At 45.3% G+C, this 20,790-nt stretch overlaps 1 protein-coding gene across 6 annotated transcripts in view; it reads left to right on the top strand.

The window, feature by feature from the left end:
- ACACA (acetyl-CoA carboxylase alpha) overlaps window positions 1–20,790 on the top strand; it is a 193,989-nt gene that overhangs the window by 82,153 nt on the left and 91,046 nt on the right. For 3 of the 6 annotated variants that reach the window (XM_077919430.1, XM_077919434.1, XM_077919435.1), the window contains 8 exons: window positions 536–559; window positions 6,808–6,951; window positions 7,907–8,003; window positions 9,151–9,258; window positions 14,493–14,549; window positions 14,943–14,987; window positions 19,875–19,916; window positions 20,235–20,450. In XM_077919430.1, the coding sequence (XP_077775556.1) occupies window positions 536–559; window positions 6,808–6,951; window positions 7,907–8,003; window positions 9,151–9,258; window positions 14,493–14,549; window positions 14,943–14,987; window positions 19,875–19,916; window positions 20,235–20,450 (733 nt within the window). The remainder of the gene's footprint in view (window positions 1–535; window positions 560–6,807; window positions 6,952–7,906; window positions 8,004–9,150; window positions 9,259–14,492; window positions 14,550–14,942; window positions 14,988–19,874; window positions 19,917–20,234; window positions 20,451–20,790) is intronic. The other 3 variants (XM_077919432.1, XM_077919431.1, XM_077919433.1) reach the window with 3 other exon arrangements.

Raw genomic sequence — 20,790 nt, forward strand, 5'->3', positions numbered from 1 at the left:
CTTTCATCACACTGAAGTCCTGCTTTGAAATGAATGGGCCATCAATTAGCCGCAAACTGGTATTTTCAACTGGACTTCAAGTGCTACTAACTCTGCAAATCAGGGTTTGTAACACTTAGGGTTGCATCCAGCTAGGTATTGGACCTATTAAAATTAATAGACCTAAGTTAATCGTGTTCATTAATTTCAGTAGGTCTACTCTGACTAAATTTTTATGTTGTGGTATCTGTGAAGGGAAGAGCCTTAATAGTTTTGAAATGTGCCACCTTTTTCTGCCTCACCTTTTTGGGATCCTATTTCCTCTTGTTTTGTGCTATCAGCTTAGGAAAATTATCTCATTTTTTTGAGTCCAGTCGGTCCTACCTACAACGTGCACCAAGTTTTTTGCCTACTACAAATGTAATATTGTGCCTTCTGCTCCTTACACCAGCTTGAATGACAGTTCTAGATTTTTTTTTAATTAATTGATTTTTAATTCATTTTTACAATGGCTTTCACTAACAAACTATAACTAACTGTGGTTGTTTAATTACAGAGGGAACATACCCACGCTAAACAGGTACAGTAATTATCCTCCTTTTCAGATCTGAAAAAAATAATAGTTTAGTTGTTAGAAGGATGTATAGGTTTTAACTAGCTTCAGGTTTTAACAATCTTAACTTTTAAGTTTTTAATAGTTTTTGGAATCCCCGTTCTCATCCCTCGAACCCTAACAAACCCTCCCCGTTTTGTGCTACTTCGCTTTCCTCCTCCTCCTCCAAACATGCTCCTCTGCTGCTGCTGCTGCTGCTTCTTTCTTTCTCTTTATGCATTTTAAAAGGCAACTTTTGCATGCTGTGGAACTTTTAACATCACATGCTTGCGGGCTTAGCTCCCCTGCTTTTGAAACATTAGTTCCAGGCCTCGGAGCAGTGCAATCTAAAAAGCCAGTCTGCTTGTCTTCTCTTATTCCTCTCCCTGTAACAAGATAGCCACGAACTTGCCTCCCTCCATTTGGGGTTAGTAGAATGGATACCTTATTCTTGGCTGTTTTTCCACAGGAGATACCGAAAGCATTCTTCTTACGAGTTTCCTGGACAGGCACCCATATTACGCATGCTGGGCTGCCATATTTTCCACTTGGGATCAGGGCTTAGTGTTGCTTTGCCCCCCCCCCTTCCCCTTTCCTCTCTTCTAGCCTGGAAGCTTTCCGGCACAGGGAATCAGGAGCAGGCTGTGTTTGCCTTGCATGCTCCCTTTCCTTTCCTAGTTTATTGAACTAGGAAATTCAGCAAACAACACCTTGAAATGAATATTTGCAAATCACACTTTTATATAAAATATCACAAGGTAGTATGCCACCTAAAATACAACCCGCAGTGACAACAATTAAAAACAGCAGGAATGTCAGTAAAAGCACCTCCGGTTCAAAGGGCCTGCCTGAATAACGTTTTTAGAAGGCATCCGGAAAGGGGCAGGGATGGCTCCTGCCAAACCTCTATTGGCAAGGAGTTCCACAGGGCGTAGGACTTGCCACACTAAAGGCTCGGCCCCTGGTGAAGGTCAGCTGGAGTTCAGGGGCACTTTTGGGGCCTTGGCTATTGAGGTGGAGCATAAGGAATGAGGTGGTTCTTAAGGTAGTTTGGGCCCGACTTGTTTAGGGCTTTGTGAATGAGCGCAGGAACCTAAGACCTGGCCTGATGGCAAATTGGTAACATGGACACTGAGGTCCAGCGCCAAGGGCCTTCTGGCGGTTCCTTCGCTGCGAGAAGCCAAGTTACAGGGAACCAGGCAGAGGGCCTTCTTGGTAGTGGCACCCGCCCTGTGGAACGCCCTCCCACCAGATGTCAAAGAGAAAGATAACTACCAAACTTTTAGAAGACATCTGAAGGCAGCCCTGTTTAGGGAAGCTTTTAATGTTTAATAGACTATTGTATTTTAGTGTTTTGTTGGAAGCCGCCCAGAGGAAACCCAGCCAGATGGGCGGGGTATAATTTTATTTATTTATTTATTTATTTATTTATTTATTTATTTATTTATTTATTTATTTATTTGGAGCGATGCATTGCCAGAAGCCTGCTCCTATGAGCAGCCTGGCCTCTAGCTGCATCTTTATTATTTCTATTATTAATTAAATTTGTATACAATGGAAACCTGGTTCCCGAACGGCTTAGCTGACGAACAAATCGGCTCCTGAACGCCGCAAACCCGGAAGTAAGTATTCCGGTTTGCGAACGTTTTTTCGAAAGCCGGACATCCATTTCAGCTGTTGGCGTTGTTCCCGGGGCCCATCAGCCAATCAGAAGCAGTACCTTGAATGTTTTGGAAGTTGAACAGACTTCCAGAATGGATTGAGTTCGCGAACCAAGGTACCATTGTACTGCCCTTCATCTGCAGATCTCAGGGCGGTTCACAACATAAGATTACAACAATATAAAAACCGCAAGGTACATAGTGAATATAAAAGCAACAACAAACCAATAATCCCCCCTCCCACAACATCTGGTGACTGAAGATGTATGATGAGGGTGCCAGGCAAGTCTCCCTGGGGAGAGCATATCACAAACGGGGAGCCACTGCAGAAAAGGCCCGTTCCCATGTTGCCGCCCTCCGGACCTCTGGCAGAGGACGAATCCTCTGGACTAGATGCAAGGGCAGCCCCACGTTGAGCGTGTTACAGCAATCAAGCTCCGCGGTTACTAATGCACAAACTGCAAATTTGGCTCAGCATGGTCTGTACTGATCGGCAGCTGCTCTCCGGGCTTTCAAAGCCGTCCTCTTTCCCAGTCCTACCTGGAGATGCTGAACCCAGACTTTTAGCATGCAGAGCAGGGATCCAATTTTGACTGAGTGTAGAGCAGAAGGCTGCCTGAGGATTGACCCACCAGCCTTGACAAAGGGGCTCCCATCCGCTCATCTCTCTGCACTGGCCAAACATCACAATTGGCTGGATCCGTTCCCCAACCCCGGGCCTACATTGTCCAGTCAGTGACTCTTCAGGTTTTCAGGCAGAGGACATTCGCAGCCCTATCTGGAGATGCTGGTGGCTGGGCCTGGAACCTCTTGCATGTGAAGTAGCTGCTTTAGCCCTTCCCCAGATTAGAATCGGGAGTGTAGGAAACTGTCTTCCACTAAGTCAAACCACTGGTCCATCTCCCTCTTCCTAGGGAACTCTGGGAACTGAGGGAGAAGCTCTCATCACCCTTAACAAGCAACAATTTCCAGGATTCCTTGGGGAAAGCTGTAACTTAAAACTAAAACATACAGTGCAGACAGGGCCTTAAAGGTTGGGGAAAGCTGTGCTCTCTAAAAATTTGCTTCCTATCCGATCAGAAACAGTTTGGAATGAGCTTAGTTCCCCCCCAACAACCACGGTCAAAAGTCAGAAACCAATTAAGAGGGAAATGAATGCGTCTAACTATAAAGAGTCTGTACTGGTCTCCCCCAGCCTGATGCTCACCAGATGTTTTGGACTACAACTCCCATCACCCCCAGCTGGAACAGATATGGTGGCTGGGAGTTGTAGTTCAAAAAGTCTGGAGGGCGCTAGGTTGAGCAAAGCTGCTTTGTGGTGTCCTTGTGCGTGTTAACACATTTCAAGACAAGTGGTTGTTTTATTTGTGTGCATTCGTGTATATGTCTGTTCGTAACCTTAATTTGCAAAAGATTTCCTAAATCTTTTAAAGCTAAAAGTCATCCTTGTCTTAAATAAATAAATAAACCCAAAATATATCCTATCAACAGCTGTCAATGTTTTCCCCTTTTTAAGGGAAATTCCCTTATTCCGAATAGGATTCCTCTCAAGAAAAGGAAAAAGTTGACAGCCATGATCCTATCATCTATAGCATTGGCACAGAAGAACAAAAACTGGCTGGGGGTGATTGGATGATAAATTCTGCTGAAGCATTTGGGAGGGACGTTTATATATGTTGTCTTATTTTTATTTATTTTATTTATAATCTGCACTTTCATTAAGTATATCAAGGTGGCATTACAACATGCAGGAATGTAATTAAAATCTGTCCATAAATGTGCACAAAATATAATTTTAAAAATCAGCACCAGTAGATACTGGTTGGTTAAAGAGAGGAATTCATATTGCGAATGGACAGTGCAGTATTCCGAAGAAGTCTGAAAGAAGGCAGGGACGGTTCCCACTGAACCTCAACTGGCAGGGAGTTCCACAGGGCAAGGTCTTCTTCCCTAGAGGCTTGGTCCCTCGTGAAGACCAAAGCAACTTCAGGGGCGTGAGAAACCATCAGAAGGGTCCTTTTAGAGGATCTCAGTGGTCAAGATGGAGCATAAGGAACCAGAGACCAACAGCGAGTCCAACCGTCAAGAAGGCGGTTTCTGCTTTAGAGGGGGCAGATGGGGCTCATTCACCTGGGAAGGTAGCCCATTTAGGAGAAGGGAAACTCTGATCCCAAACCTCTACTGCATTGCGAGGTATCTTTGGGAGAAGAGAAGGCTAAGGAGTAAAACCTACACAAATCTAGAGTCCCTACGATGGTTGGATGGCTCCCAGTACGTTTCCGAGCACAATTCAGAGTGTTGGTGCTGACCTTTCAAGCCCTAAACGGCCTCGGTCCAGTATACCTGAAGGAGCGTCTCCACCTCCATCGTTCAGCCCGGACACTGAGGTCCAGCGTTGAGGGCCTTCTGGCGGTTCCCTCGCTGTGAGAAGCCAAGTTACAGGGAACCAGCAGAGGGCCTTCTCGGTAGTGGCACCCACCCTGTGGAACGCCCACCCACCAGGTGTCAAAGAGAAAAATAACTACCAAACCTTTAGAAGACATCTGAAGGCAGCCCTGTTTAGGGAAGCTTTTAATGTTAAATAGGTTATTGTATTTTAGTGTTTTGTTGGAAGCCGCCCAGAGTGGCTGGGGAAACCCAGCCAGATGGGCGGGGTATAAATAATAAATTATTATTATTATTATTGTATGCCTCTTTCTGGAACCTCCTGCAGCCAAACGTATTGCTCTGCTTTCCTTTGGACCCACATCAGTGAGGCTGAGAGGAGGGTCATGTCGTCTGGGCAGCCCAGGACCTCCATATACATTGCCCAGGCTTGCGCCCTAGGGAGGTCCCTTCAGTGCTGCTAACACATAAGTCTGACTTCACTCCGGAAGCACACTCCATTGTCTCTCGAGACAGACAGGTGCCGATTTAAATTAGATACATAAGCCATATGTAACAGAAATGCCACATGACCAAATGTGGTACAGCAAGAGGCTATCTTGTGGCGGGTTCTTGATGATAAAGACCAGGTGGTGATTGCCACACACACCTGCATGTTGCCTGAGAGGCTTTTTAAAAATAAAAATCATAATTTATTTCATAAAATTCACACATCGCTTGACTGTAAATAACCTCAAAGCGGTGTATAAAAAAAGATAAAACAGTGAAATCGAGGGGCAGGGGGAAATCGCAACCCTCGTTGAAAACATGAAAAATAAAATACTAAAACAGATTAAAATTACCTTAGCTTTCTAGGTGTCTGGGCAGGCTTGTCTATAAACAGTGAAGATGCCTGTTTGATTTCAATAGGCAGGGAGTTCCAAAGGGCAGGTGCTGCCACACTGTAAACAATTGAGTTCTTCAAATGCAGAATGGGTATTATGTGACACCTGTAGGGGTGCCAATTCCGCCGATTGAAGCGGCCAAGTGGGCGCACATGGGGTAAGGGAATTTCGTTGGTAAACGGCTCCCAAATTATTAAGGGTTTTTATTCTAACAGGAACACCTTGAACTTGGCCTGGTAGCAAGTTTGCAACCAGTTCAGACTGAGCAAAGGTGTTATATGCCGACAAGGCCTCACTCCCGTCAGCAATTGGGCTGCAGCATTCCGCACTAACTGCAGCATTCAGATCAAGCACGAGGGAAGCCCCATGTAGAGTCCATTGCAGCAATCCAATCTCGAAGGGTTTTTTTTTATACTTTTGATACAGTTTTGATACTTGTTTGTGTTAAGGGGCAGTAATCTGGCAACACATTCTTCTGCCTTGAAAGAACACCTCTGGCTTCTTGATTTCCTTAAAATAAAATTAAAAAGGCTCTACAGAATGGAAGAAGGATTTCCAACAACACAGAGTGTGTTTTGTCTCCTCTTTCTGTTCACCGTTTGTATTCATTCCCCCCTCCTTCTGGAGCCCTTTAACACCTATTTAGCAAATTCCCCAACAACCTAATCTGGCTTCATTCCAAGTGTATTGGAGATAGCTGAATAGCACTTAAGTGCATTGAAGGGCATTGTTGTTTTGTGTCCCCCAGGGGGAACTCCTGCCTTACTTTGTGCTGCTTCATGGATTGCTCTGATAAATCTAATGCTCCCTTAGTCCCAGTGTCTCCCTGCTCTATCGAAGCTCTATTTAAACGATAATTAATTAGCAGAAAGTGTAATCCAGGGGACAGCCACACATCGTGTGCAGTTCAGCCATGTGAATGTATGAATGTAGAGTGTAGCGGGTGAATGAATGAATGAAGGAGCGGAAGCATGGAGGCTGCCCTTCTCTGCACTCTTCCCTAGGTGTAAATCTCCTTGAACACCACGTGGCACACATAGGACTACATTGCAAAATCCAACTGGGTGTTCAGAGTTCCTTCCTTTTTCTGGAACTCTGAGTCTCAAGTTCACACACACACACACACACACACACACACACACACACACACTCCTCTTCTTGTGGGCTATTTGTTTTCTCCTTTATTTTTAAGCCCCACAAAGCCCAGCCTCTTAGGTGGTTTCAAACCACGTCTCTCTTCATGGATGCCTTCGGGCCTCTGCCTCTCCCCCTAACGTATGCTCTTGATTTCACACTGCTGTTCCAGAATGTCTTTCTCGTCCAACCTCAACCATTATGGGATGGTGCACGTGGCCAGCGTCAGCGACGTTCTCTTGGACAACTCGTTCACCCCTCCGTGCCAACGCATGGGCGGGATGGTTTCCTTCCGAACCTTCGAAGACTTTGTCCGGTAAGCAAGGGGAAGGAGTCTGTGCGTTTGGGAGAGCGTCTTGTGCCGCACGCCCTCCCTTTCCCCCACTGCAAATTTAGGTTCCCAGTTGAAGTGGGTTGAAAGAAAGAGGTGACGCATCTTTACTCCCTACCTAGACCTAGGACCCACGTACCTAAGGGACCGCCTCTCCTGGTATGCCCTGTGGAGGACCTTAAGGTCCACAAATGACAACACCTTGGAGGTCCCAAGTTGCAAGGGGGTTAGATTGGTCTCAACTAGGGCCAGGGCCTTTTCAGTACTGGCCCCGACTTGGTGGAACGCTCTGTCACAAGAGACTAGGGCCCTGCGGGACTTGAAATCTTTCCGCAGGGCCTGCAAGACAGAGCTATTCCGCCTGGCCTTTGGTTTGGACTCAGTCTGACCCTTATGTTTCCCTCCCCTTATGGTTTTGATCTATGGGCTACTATTTAAAATGAGGCTGCATTTTAAATTATATTTTAACCTATATTTTAAATTGGGTTTTTGGTTTTTTTAATTGTAATTTTACTGGTGTTAGCTGCCCTGAGCCCGGCTCTGGCCAGGGAGAGCTGGGTATAAATAAAAATTTATTATTATTTATTATTATTATTATTATTATTATTACTCCAAGCCAGCTCTCGTAGTCTTTTTCTTGGTTGTGCTCAACAATCCAGTTACAAAGCTGCACCTGATCCTTTCGCCCAGATATAAGGGACTCCTCTCTTCCTGCGTGCTAGGTATAAATGTGCTGCTGTGCCATTTTTTGCAGGAGTTGCTCATTCAGTCTGCGAGATCCCTAATATGGGCCTGGGGCTTGCAGTAGCCTTGTGCAAGCCGGATAAAGGGGCAAGGGGGACACACACACACTTTGGTTGTGTTTGGTCTGGCTGTGTGGAATGAGCCCTTCTGCCGCCAGTTGTGTGCACCTGCTATTTTCCTTCTTCATTCCTTTCAGGCTCTTCGATGAAGTCATGGGGTGCTTTTGTGACTCCCCACCTCAAAGCCCCACCTTCCCGGAAGCAGGCCACCCGTCCTTGTATGATGAAGATAAGGTACAACATCACCCGCTTGCTACCTTTTGTCATTTTGCATTTCTTAGTGCAGGAAGTATGATCTGATGTGTAGAGGTCTTTCCTATTCTAATTAATTCAAGAGGGTTCTGGAAGCTTCTCTGTGTGAAAGAAACAAGCAGAAGGTTCATGATGTTTGGGTTATACCTTCAGAGAAGCTGAGGACAGCTGGCTTAAACTGACTCTCTTATCTTTTCTGTCAAGGTCATGCTGACTATAAAAGTAGGGCCAGAAGGAGCCTGGGTTTCGCTTTCTTTTTCAATCTCTTTTCCTTCTGGTGTGGTGTTCTGTATACAGTGGTACCTTGGGTTACAAACACTTTGGGTTACAAACTCCACTAACCCGGAACTGGTACCTTGGGTTGAGAACTTTGCCCCAGGATGAGAACAGAAATTGTGCGGTGGCAGCGGGAGGTCCCGTTAGCAAAAGCACTCCTCAGGTTAAGAACGGTTTCTGGTTAAGAACAGACCTCCGGAGCGAATTAAGTTCGTAACCCTAGGTACCACTGTATAGTGTTAAAGTTTAGACTTATTTTAAGTTATTGTAAGTTTAAGTTAAGCCTGCCACAACTGGATTTCTTATGCACATTGCCAATCCTGAATGTATTGGATTTGTGGCCATTATGCTCATTTGCCTTCAGCAGCTGGACGAAATATTAATTGCCTCTGGTCTATTTTTTGGGAATCCTGCAACGTGTTTAAGTTTTTACTCTGCTAACTATACATTGGAGTTTTGCTCTGGATCAACATTGAGTAGAATTCCATGACACCTTTGTCCGTACTAACGGATAGGAATATTGAAAGGGGTCCATTTGGCACCAAGGTGGGGTTTTTGACTCTGCCCGAGGGGATCGTGTCTGTGGCTGTCCACAGAAGCTCCACCACTTCATCACCTTCATTGTGATACTAAAATTCCTCGTCACTAAAACTTTCTGCAGTTGCTGCAGCTACCGGACCATCTCCAAGGGCAGCCCCATATAGAGTGCATTGCAGTAGTCTTGTCTCACAGTTACCAGAGCAAGGATTCGTATCCTTTTCTTTTTGAAAACTTGGTTACATTTCCCCCAGAACGCCCCAGAAAAGCACTTTGGTACATTCTAAGGCACATTGTTTTGTTTGTTTTACTCCAGAGTGCCAGAGACGAGCCAATTCACATCCTCAACGTCGCCATTAAGACCGATTGCGACATCGATGATGAAGGGCTGGCCAGCATGTTCAGAGAGTTCACACAAACCAAGGTACCTGTCGCTAAGCAGGATGGATCTATTCTTCCCTCCTTCCCTTTCGCATCAACTTCCTCTTCCCTATGTCAGGTTTTAGATCGTGTGAGGGGGGGAATGGGGGTGCAGTGATTTCACCTCTGCTGCTGTGTCCTCAGTGGCAGAACCTTCACCATCCACATCAGAGGTTGCTAATGTTGCGTTCATGGCACCCACAAAGGCCTTCATTGGCCTCAGGCAGGGACCTAGTCTCCTAGAAATGAAATTCTGAAGGAAAAGCTACCCTTCTAAGCTAATTCTGTGAAACTCTGGAGTCAGCCATGCCACGATCTTGCCTGAAATAAGCATTGGTGGTTACGGCACTTGTGGCAGAGCAGGTGGCAGAAGCAGGTAGTTGGTGGTGGGTCAGTGGCCACTTTTGGACATTATACGAAACCATAGTTTAGCGCTGTGGCAATCATCCTTAGGCTAATGTGCTTCCATCTCTACCTCCACCATGACCACGAGGAGATCAGAAGCATCAATTTCCATTTTCAACAAAGCACAGTTTGTTGGTCAGTGGGAACTGCAGCTGGCTTAGAATTTCAGTTGTCTGAACACGCCAAGGTCAGAAACCATGGTTTGCTCTTGGCTTATTCAGACAAAGCATGGTTTTCAACTGACCACAGTTTTTGCCTTGCACAAAATGAACAGTTGTGGTTCGCTGAATGTTAGAAGTCTTCTGATCTCCTAGTCATGTGCATCTGACAGCATGTGCTAAACGTTTCCTGGAGGGACCAGACTCTGGAATCCGTAGAACAGCCTTTGCCTACCTGGTCCAGATGTTTGGGGTTACTTCTCTATCTGGCTAGGCAAAGGTTGTTCTAGAAGACAGTCACTTTTGTAATGAGCATTCTTCTCTTCTCTTTCGAAATATAAAAAAAAAATTAAAAAAATTGTCCAGTAGCACCTTAAAAAAGGTAAAGGACCCCTGACAGTTAAGTCCAGTCACATTCATCTCACTTTACTGGCCAAGGGAGCCAACGTTTGTCTGCAGATAGTTTTTTCCGGGTCATGTGGCCAGCATGACTAAGCCGCTTCTGGCGAAACCAGAGGAGTGCAAAGAAATGCCGTTTACCTTCCTGCCGGAGCGGTACCTATTTATCTACTTGCACCCCGGGGGTGCTTTCAAACTGCTAGGTTGGCAGGAGCAGGGACCAAGCAACAGGAGCTCACCCCGTTGCGGGATTCGAACCGCCGACCTTCTGATCGGCAAGTCCTAGGCTCTGTGGTTTAACCCACAGCGCCACCCGCGTCCCTAGTAGCACCTTAGAGACCAACTAAATTTGTTCTTGATATAAGCTTCCGTGTACATGCACACTCCTTCAGATACCTTCAGATACTTTCTCTTTGTTATTGTTCTAACATTTAAATGCTTTAAATTCTTAACTGGTTTAAATCTCTTAATTTTTTATTATTGGACTGGTAAAACACCAAAACCAGTGCAGAGAAGATTAAATCAAAGCAATGACGGTGGATAGGAACATGCAGATAAAAATTCATCGCAGCTTGAACGTCCCCCTCTCCAGCAATACATTATTCTATCCATCTCAGAATTTTTCTTTCTCCCTTTTTATAAATAAAGTACCAAACTAGTTTTCTCTCTCTCTCATTAGCATAAAGATGCTTGAGGCATTTTTTTTTAAGAGTGTGTGCGTGTCTTTAACAGGAGGAGAGGGAGGTGTTGCGCATTAAGCTATCAAATAGCTTGATCCAAATTGTCCAAATAATTTTCCAGTCCCAGCATGTCGTGGAAAGGGTTTCCCCCTCCGTTCTCTCTCCCCCCCTTCTATTTTTGATAGAAATTAGGATCGTATACTTGTAAATGACTTGTGGAGGAGATTGAGGCAGTCAGTGGAAATGGAGTTTCTCCAGGTGCTAGTCTCTAATAGCGCTATAATAGCTGTTGAGTCGCTGGGAGGTCTGCATTATTACAATGTAATCAGAATCCCGTTGCTATATACTTATTGTCTGACACTTGTGGAATTTTAAAAGCAATAACATTTTTTTTTAAAAAATAAAAAAATAAAAATCACATCATTATTATTGAAGTTATTTTCTTCCTTTCTCCCTCTACGGCTGCCCCGATGCTCATTTTCAAAAGGGTTTTAACCTTAGCGAAAGCATTGTCGCCTGCGCTGGAAAGGGGCGGGTTTTTTTGCTCCTGGTGTTGTGGAATCGGAGCCTTCTCTCTATCTTGCTCTCTCCATTTCTAGTTACACTTCCCCCCATTTCTAGGTTAGTAAGCGGGGTAGGGGGAGAAAGGGCATTTCCAACAAAACAGCTGCCACTGTATAAGGGGATTAGACGAATTCACGGAGGAACAAGGCTATCAGATACAGCTACTGGCCACAAATGGCTGTGTTCTGTCGCCATTGTCAGAGGCATCGAGCCTCTTAATAGCAGTTGCCATGACTCACAAGTGGAGAAGGTTGCTATCATCCTCATGTGCAACTTGTGGGCTTCCCATGGGCATCTGGTCAGCCACTGGAAGGACAGGGATGGTGGAGGGGGTTAGTCACCTGTTCCCGCAGGCTCATCATACCTTCTGAAGGCAAAAAAGGTAAAGGTAAAGGGACCCCTGACCATTAGGTCCAGTCATGGCCGACTCTGGGGTTGCGGTGCTCATCTCGCTTTATGGGCCGAGGGAGCTGGCATGCAGCTTCCGGGTCATGTGGCCAGTATGACTAAGATGCTTCTGGCGAACCAGAGCAGCGCACAGAAACGCCGTTTACCTTCCCGCCGGAGCAGTACCTATTTATCTACTTGCAGTTTGACATGCTTTCGAACTGCTAGGTTGGCAGGAATTGGGACTGAGCAACGGGCGCTCACCCCATCGCGGGGATTTGAACCGCCGACCTTCTGATCGGCAAGCCCTAGGCTCTGTGGTTTAACCCACAGCGCCACCCATGTCCCTTCTGAAGGCTATAGGCAGCGGGAAATGCATGGTGAATCTATGGAACTCACTCCCACAGTGTGAGGCAGTGATGGCCACCAACTTGGGCGGTTTCAAAAGGGTATCAGGCAGTGTCATGGAGGAGAGGGCTGCCAATGGCTACTAGCTACAATGGCTATGTTCTGTCTCCACAATTGGGGGCAGCTACGCCTTTGAATGCTGGAAACCACAGGTGTGGAGAGGGCTCTCGTGCTCAGATCCTGCTTGTTGGCTGGCCCTTGTCAGAACAGGAGGCTGGAGGAGATGGCTGTCGATGGCTCCTATCTAAGGCTTTTGCTACGGTGAAAGGGGCCAGTCACAGAATCACTGAATTGCAGAGTTGGAAAGGACCACAAGGAACATCTAGTCCAACTCCCAACAGCGCAGGAATCTTTTCACCCAACATGGGGTTCAAACCCACAACCCTGAGAGTAAGAGTCTCATGCTCTGCCAACTGAGCAATCCCAATCAACCCAGATATTATCTCCTTTGACCCAGAGGACCCATCTCCTCATTTCAAACATGCAGGGAGAGTTCAGTATTTATGCCATTTGTTTGTTGCATTTCCCACACACGGAAGAGTGCCTTTGCAGCAGGAAAGGCATTGAAGCTTCATACGAAACAGCCATAGAACACAATACCAAAACACACTCCCTCCAAAAGATCAAAAATGTGTATCTCACAGTATGATCGCCTGTGCCTCATCTTTCTTTTTGGTTTAATTCAGTAGTTTCAGCCAGACCTGCAGTTTCAGAACGCTAGCGGTTTTCCCCTTTGTTCTCTACTCCGTTTTTCTCATGCTTTTGTGTCACTGTGGTGATCTATTACTGCTTTGTTGTTTGTGTTTTTGTGGGGAAAGGTGCAATAAAAACTTCTTTTTTTAAAAAAAGTATAATTCACTACCCTCCCAATTAACGATCAAAGGCCCGTGAGAACAGAAATGTTTTAGCCTGGTGCTTAAAAGCACACAGCAGTGGAGCCAGGATTGCTTCTCTGGGATGTCATTCCCCATGTCCTTGGCTCCCAGTTGTCGAAGAACAAGAATTCAAGGGTGGATCCTTTCCAAAGTCTTTGATGTTTAGATTGGATACATCTGTGAATCTCTGGTCTAAGGCACAGCAGGTAGTGCGCATAGGGAACCCAAGACATGGATGCACAAAGGCAGGTGATATAACTACTCAAAGCTGAGGCAACCCAACACTGACATCATACACACCCCATTTGCTATCCTATATTAAAGAATTGAGCAGGTTCGAGCCAGTACACCAATGCTTCTTCAAGCCCTTTGTCTTGAAGGCGGGGTCTGCTTCATCTATCTGTTCATCCTTCCTTTGGCACCTCTGGGAACTAGGTGATGGAGAGGATGCCTCTATCCTCTTTGGAGAGGCAGGGCTAGGGAAACCCAGCCAGATCGGCAGGGTATAAATATTCTTATTCTTGGTAGTGTGGTATGGGAGGTATGGGAGATAGGTGCTGACATCTGTGGAGGGAGAAGCAAGGCTGCAGGGTCAGGCAGGACTTGTAGGGACAGGTAAATCAAGAGAACAGGTTGAGGGACCACCCCACGACACTTGGACCCTGCCAGGATCCTCTCTGCAAAGCCCCCCCCCCCAGATCTGGCAGAGGCCTCCCCATCTGGCTGGATTCCCCGCCCCTCAGGAAACCATCCATCTGCATCGTCCCGACTCTGCCTCCCGAAATGGGAGTCACCACTGAGAAGGCCCTGTTTGTGTGTTGCCACCTTCTGATGATGCACATGGGTAGGTTCATGTGGGGAGAGGTGGTCCTTGTGAGGGAGACTTAAGCCCCCCTCCCACCCACCCCCAAGAGGAAATCTGGGGGACAGTTAAATGCAAAACATTTTGGACAAATGTTGCTCGAAATGGCCTGTCTCTTAGTCTCTGACCTCACCACCTCTCAATGGGAATGAATCACAAGGTTGCCTTAGCTGTGGCCCCCTGAATCTACAATACTCACCCCAGAGAGGTTCACCTGACACCTGCATTGTAATTTCCTCCTCGCTCCTGGTGAAAGCCTTTTTAAAATGAAAATTCCCAGACCTTTTAGGAACTTTTAAACCATGACCTCCTTCCTTTTTGTGTTGCCTCGATCTGTTGCTTTAATTTTATGCACTTGCATTATTTACCATTCTTCCATTAGGCTTTTGTGTGATAAATTCTGTTTGAAAAATGGGGTTTAAGAAAACATAAAGCCACCTACTCCCAAGTTTGGATTTTCCTGTATTCTTCCTCCCATTTTGCTTCCTTTTTCCTTCCAGAAATCCGTCCTGATTGACCATGGCATCCGGCGACTGACTTTCCTTGTGGCACAAAAGGTATTTTGATATCTCTCTCTCCCCCTCCATTTGTGTGTGTGTCTCATAGTTTGCTTTTAAATGCAGTCTTCACGTTATTTGCAAACCTTATTTTTAATGGGGTTGAATGGGAGAGGGAGGAGTCCTGTTCATGATTGCTTTTTATTTTATTTGTGCATCTCCAACTGCGCAATGGTTTTTCAATAAGCTCCCTCTCTCTCTCTCAAGAAAATTAATTGAGAATTGAGGATGATGACAATATTGAGCTGCTTGTGATTTTTGCCTTAATTTGTTTTTAATTTATATACTAATTGCTAGCTTTCTTCTGCTTCCCCCCCTCCCCTTTATCCTTCCTGTCACCCTGCTCCGCCTTTCTGTGTGCCTCTCTCTTTTTATTTATTTATTGCCCATAAGGATTTCAGGAAACAGGTCAACTGTGAGGTGGACCAAAGATTTCATGTAAGTAAAAGGTGTTGGTTGGGAGGGATGGGGAGTTCCAGGTTTTCCAGTTTCTTAGTGTACTTGGAAAGGGTTTGTTTCCCCTACTCTTAAATTTATGTTTAAGTCAGGGATGGACCTGCAGAAGTTTACTTACAGTGTTTACAAATCAGTCCTAACGCAGGCCCTGCTGTTGGACTTGTACTCTTAAAAGGACGTAGCATACGAGGAAAAAGAAAAGGGAGGGAGGAGGAAACGCAAGCTCAAGCACAAGTTCTTGAAAGTTTCGGACACTGTCAATGTCTTGCCATTGGTAATGTTGTGAGACTCCTCCCAACACCCATTAGCCCAGCCTGGCCAATGCTCACTGATGATATTGGTATTGGTCAACAATAGAAAGTGTCCTTTCATACTGCATCACGGTGTGGTACGCTGGTTTGACATCATCTGGTAGGAAGTCCCTACAGAGGGTGGTGAATACAGCACAAGATATTATGGGCTGTCCCGTGAATCCCCTGGATGAAATAGCGGAAGAACGTTGCCTCAGGAGAGTGAGGAAAATTCTCAGGGATGATTCGCAGCCTGGCCGGCACTTTCTTGATCTCCTGCCCTCAGACAGAAGATCTAGAAGCATGATTAGTTGCACCAACAGGGTAAAGAACAGCTTCTATCCGTGGGCTGTTAGGTTGCTGAATGAAAAGATAACAACAGGGCAATTGACTTTTGGGTTTGGTGGGTGTGCGTCAGTAAACAAGGGGAATTAAGACTAAGAGACCTGAGTGGGGGGGGGGGGGTGCTTGTGTAATTTCACTGCATACAAGTTGTACAAGTGACAATATAGTATTTCAGTTTCAATTTCAATGATGGTAGCTGAGGTCCAGTAATAACTGCAATACAGACTCTCCATCCCTGACTTAGACCAATCTGTCAACTGTGGTGCAGCCACATGTCTAGAAGGAGGACAAGGCTTCGATACCAGATGAGGCCACCCTGCCCTGGATCCATAGGGAAAAAATCGTAGTGTTCAGTGTCAGAAGAAGAATAGAATTGTAGAGTTGGAAGGGACCCTGAGGGTCATCGAATCAACATCCCTCAAGGCAGGATCGAACCCATGACCTTGGAGTTATAAGTGCCACACTCTAACTGGTTGAGCTAACTGCGTTTATAGTGAAGATGCTTTGCAGGTGGAAGAGCTCTAGGTTAACCATCCTTAGCATCTCTAATGCAAAGAATCTTGGGTAGCAAGGATGGGAAGTTTTTGGCCTGAGACCCCATGAGAGCTGTTTCCAGTTTGTCAGGGATAGGGAAGCTGTGGGCCCTCCTGATGTCGCTGCTCTCCCAAAACACAAAGAACAGTTGGTCCATTGCTGACCTGATAAAGAATTTAGCCGTCAGAGATTCTGTGAGCATAGCTTGAAATCTAACCTGGAAAGCACATGCCCAACAGGTGAATTATTGCAGATCAGCAGCCCCTTTATGGTTGGGCTGAATTTTTATGTACCCATCTGAGGATTAGTAGGCCTTCATATACTCATAGCCCATTTTATCATCTTCAGCCCCCCCACCCAAAGTACATTATGAATTGTGTAACTGTTTGATGTGCTGCGGGTTTAATTGTTGGTACAATATTTTAGGACAGTGTGTGTGTTGATCATTATGATCAGTTGTTATGCTGTGCACTGTTTTGGATTATTCATATATTCCAAGTCCAACTTGGCATATTCAGCAAAAATGACCCCATAGATCTTATGGTCAGAAATATCTTTAGCTATTAAAGCTAAACAAGCAAACCTTCCCCACTCTTTTTTTTACTGTTGTTGTTTTATCTGAGCTATGCTATCAATATTCTCTTCAGTTTACTTCATATATGCAGTGTATCTTTTATTATTAAGTTTTTGACTGTTTTAATTGATAATTTTAATTTTTATGGCAAATCGCTCAGAGGTTTCATTACAATCAAGTGGTATATACATTTTGTTAAATAAATTTTAAAAGTGTGAATTTTTATCCTACCTTTCCTACCAAACAAGCTTTTTGGAGGGTGGGTTGGGTCAACAACAGAACCGCAAACAATACAAATTAAAACAAAAGCATATTTTAAAAATGTGAGCATCTGAAAACAGCTACTGCAAAACAGGCTTTCTTGGTCCAGTTTCCATCTGCTTCTCTCCTTCCTTTGTGTTCCTTCCACTTTAAAAATAGATATCACTGGGAATATTTTTCTCTTGTTTGGGGTTAGGACTATTAGCCGTGCTCTGTGGAGTAATAAGAGAGATTAGGCTGCAGGCAAAAGGAAAAGAGCAAGAGTATTTTGTCCCTTGTGTGTGTGTGCGCACACACACCAGCCTCTCCCAGAATGCTTTGTATGGCGTGAGCAGCTTTGCCCGGGTTTTATTGATGGGAGCGAACTTAAAACGCACGCACAGATACCAATCAATCAACAGCTTTAAGACAGGAAGCAGGGGAAAGTCAGGAGAGCTTAAGCAAGAACCTGGAGGCTTTAGCAAGGAGAAATCGGGGCGGTTTGAGAGAATAAAAATGGATAAGTTGAGGAAGGGGAGAGTTTTTCTGAGTGCTTGCGAATAAATCCACACGCTTTGCCTCCAGCTTGCAGGGGGAAGTCCTGGTTGGATTCCGCAGCTTTTAAAGGCGAAAGGAAGGGAAGAAATGTAGTTAGAAAGGAAAGACTGGATTGGACCTCAGAACAGACCACCTCGAAGCCCGGGGAACGCAGGAAGGAGGCTGCCATTATGCAGAGAGATGTTGGTCCGTCTAGCTCGGTCCAAGGGCCACAATGGGTGGTGGGCAGGGCTGGAAGCAAGAGAGGGTGGGGGGTGGTCTAGGGAGAATCCCAAGGGCCAGTCCAATAGCCCTGGAGGGCCACATTTGGCCCCCAGGACTGAGACACCCAATCCCAGGTCTAGCTCTATATTGTCTGACATCAGGGTGGGGCATGTGTCCTTCCAGCCAGGGTGATGGGAGCTGTTGTCCCAACAACAGGGTTTCAGGCAAGAGCCTTTCCCAGCCCTGCCTGGGTATAGCAAGACATGAACTTGGGACGTTTTGCATGCCTGGCTTCTTATGCGGTGACACTTGCCGCCAGCTTCGTCTTCCGTCGCTTCAGTGTCGCCCTTGTGGAACTCAGCTGGGAAGAGGATAGGGACAAAGCCAGAATTCTCTGGCTCTCCCAATTGTTGGGGCTCCTTGCTTTCTGCCCCACCAGTTCCTATGGGGTACCAGCCGCCACTGCTTTCTGAGCCGTCTTCCTGGGAAAGCAAGGCTTGAACTTCTGATCAGACAACTTATGGCTTTGTTCAAATAGACCAGTTCCTGCTGGTGGAGATGCTCTGTGTTTTGAAGAGGAGGTCTCTTGTGTCGAGAGATTTTTTGGAGAGCTTCGCCTTGCCCTTCGGAGAGTCTTTGGCTTGGTCATTAATAGTCCCTCCTCTTTGTTACCGGACCGCCTGTCAACGTAACTCAGGGGCCTTGGCTTGGGTTTGTTTTGTGTTTTAATTACAGTCTATATAATTAGTTCTCAGCATGTTGAGGTAATAGAGAGCTGCTCCAGCAAGCTTCCAATTTCCTCATCTCATTAGGTTTTTAACGCGATTATTAGTATAATAACCAGCTATGATGATTTTTTTTCTCGTGTAGCTTTCTGCATTCTCCAATTTGCAGGGTGTCTTGATTGGTTAATTTAGGCGAATTATTCTGATTGTCTTGATGATGGTTGGTTGATTAGAACACAGCGGGGGCATAATTCCTCCATCTAGGAAGGGAGATTTCTTTTTTTAAAAAAAAAATTTGGAGGGGGGAATTTTGGTAGCAAAACCCTGAGGATTTGCGTGTTTGTGCGCATGTGCACATTTAGTTAGCATATTTGCCCGAAAATGTTAGATGGGAGGTCTTCTTTAGGGGAAAAATATTAAATCACATTAGCATGGGTGCTAGAAGGACAAATTGGCAGCATTTGGAGAGTAAGGCAAGAGGGGTGGGCATTTTCATTATCTTCCTAATCACTCCCCCCCCCCCCAACTTTCCTCCTGGAAGCTGTAGTTTGTTAAGGGTACTGTGAGTTGCTAGGAGACTTTTTTTACAAACTACAACTCCCAGGATTCTTTGGGGGAAGCCATGGCTGTTGAAGTGGCATAAGAGTGCTTCAAATGGATGCCATGGATGCAACCCATATCCTGTGATTTTCTATGTCCTATCCTTTTAGGCCTCAACCAACTTTTGCAAATACAGGGGCATACCTAAGCTGCAAACGTCATATTTCCTTGAATATCAATTTTAACAGTCGTGGCTTCTCCTGAGGAATTATGGGAAATGGAGTTGGCCCAAGTGCAAAGAGACTTTTCTCTTGGGTATCCTTATGTCTTCCACACTCCTCCAAACTGAGATTTCTAGGAATGACAAACCAGCTTTCGGCTGCAATGCTGTGTCAGTTTTCACCTGTTTAACTCCATGGGAGTTGTAGTCCAAAACATCTGGAAAGCACCTGGTTGGGAAAGGCTATGTTAAACCATGGTTTAGTGTGAGATGTGAACACTGCCATTAAATAATACTCAGACCTCTGTAAAATATTTGGCTTTCCTGCTCCCTTCTTAAAATTCGTGTTTAAAATCTAAAAGGTTGGGGGTTTTTTAGAAATGTTTATATCCCACTTTTCTATTGGAGAGCAATGTTCAAGGGCAGCTTAAATTCAGAAATTAAAGCAACAGCAGTGTATTTAAAAAAACTGGATGACTTTTTAAATGGTGGTTTTGTTGGTGGGTGGTTTAAAGCCAGAGGATCATTCTTTTTAACAGTGGTGACTACGGTTAGAACACCCTTGCTATCTATAGGTGAGAGAGTAATGGCAGGTGATGTTTTCTGAGGCTAATTTCACTCTTTTCCTTTTTTGGACAGAGGGAATTCCCCAAGTTTTTCACATTCCGGGCGAGGGATAAGGTAAGCACTAGCTAATTCACTGCTTCTGTCTTCTGAGTTGGAAATGGATTCATATCCTCAAAGCAACACTTTGCCCAAACACATAGCAAACCAACAACTTTCCAAAATATAGAAAGTGTGTGTATACCTGTGATACAGATACACATCAGTGTAATTATTTGTCTTTGTACTTCTAAGCTTAGCAACATAATCTTTATACCATTTTTTAATATTGTAATTTACTTTCTAATATCTGTCTATCTGTTGTGTTTATAAATTATATCCTGCCCACTCCTACAAATCATCCCAATATATACATGGTTGGATTTCCATTCCCAGTTTGAAGAAGACAGAATCTACCGCCACTTGGAACCGGCCTTGGCCTTCCAGCTGGAACTCAACCGAATGCGCAACTTTGACCTCACCGCCATTCCATGTGCCAACCACAAGATGCACCTCTACCTGGGCGCCGCAAAAGTCGAGGCGGGTGCTGAGGTTACCGACTACAGGTTCTTTGTGCGGGCGATCATCCGGCACTCAGACTTGGTTACCAAGGTGGGCTTTGCTGATTTATTAGCAAGACACACGACCTGATGATGAGGTGCTGCGCGTGTTTATTTTAAGGTGTTGCCATTTACAAGTAACTCTCCATTTATGCGGAGGTTACATTCCGAGGCACCATGCGCTTAAATGAAATCACATATATTGGGAACGCCATTGAGGAAGCCTGCAAACACCCTCTAAACCTCTGGAAGCCCTTGAAAAACCTTTTAAAAACCAGCAGCACTTACTAGACCACCAAACTCCACTCCCTCCGAACCTTGCTCAAACTCCAACTCTCCACTGGCCTGAAAGGTCAGTGTGAAGGCTCATGGGATTACACTTGCAAAGGCTC

This window comes from Podarcis muralis, chromosome 15 (assembly GCF_964188315.1).
Source record: "Podarcis muralis chromosome 15, rPodMur119.hap1.1, whole genome shotgun sequence".
Lineage (NCBI taxonomy): Eukaryota > Metazoa > Chordata > Lepidosauria > Squamata > Lacertidae > Podarcis > Podarcis muralis.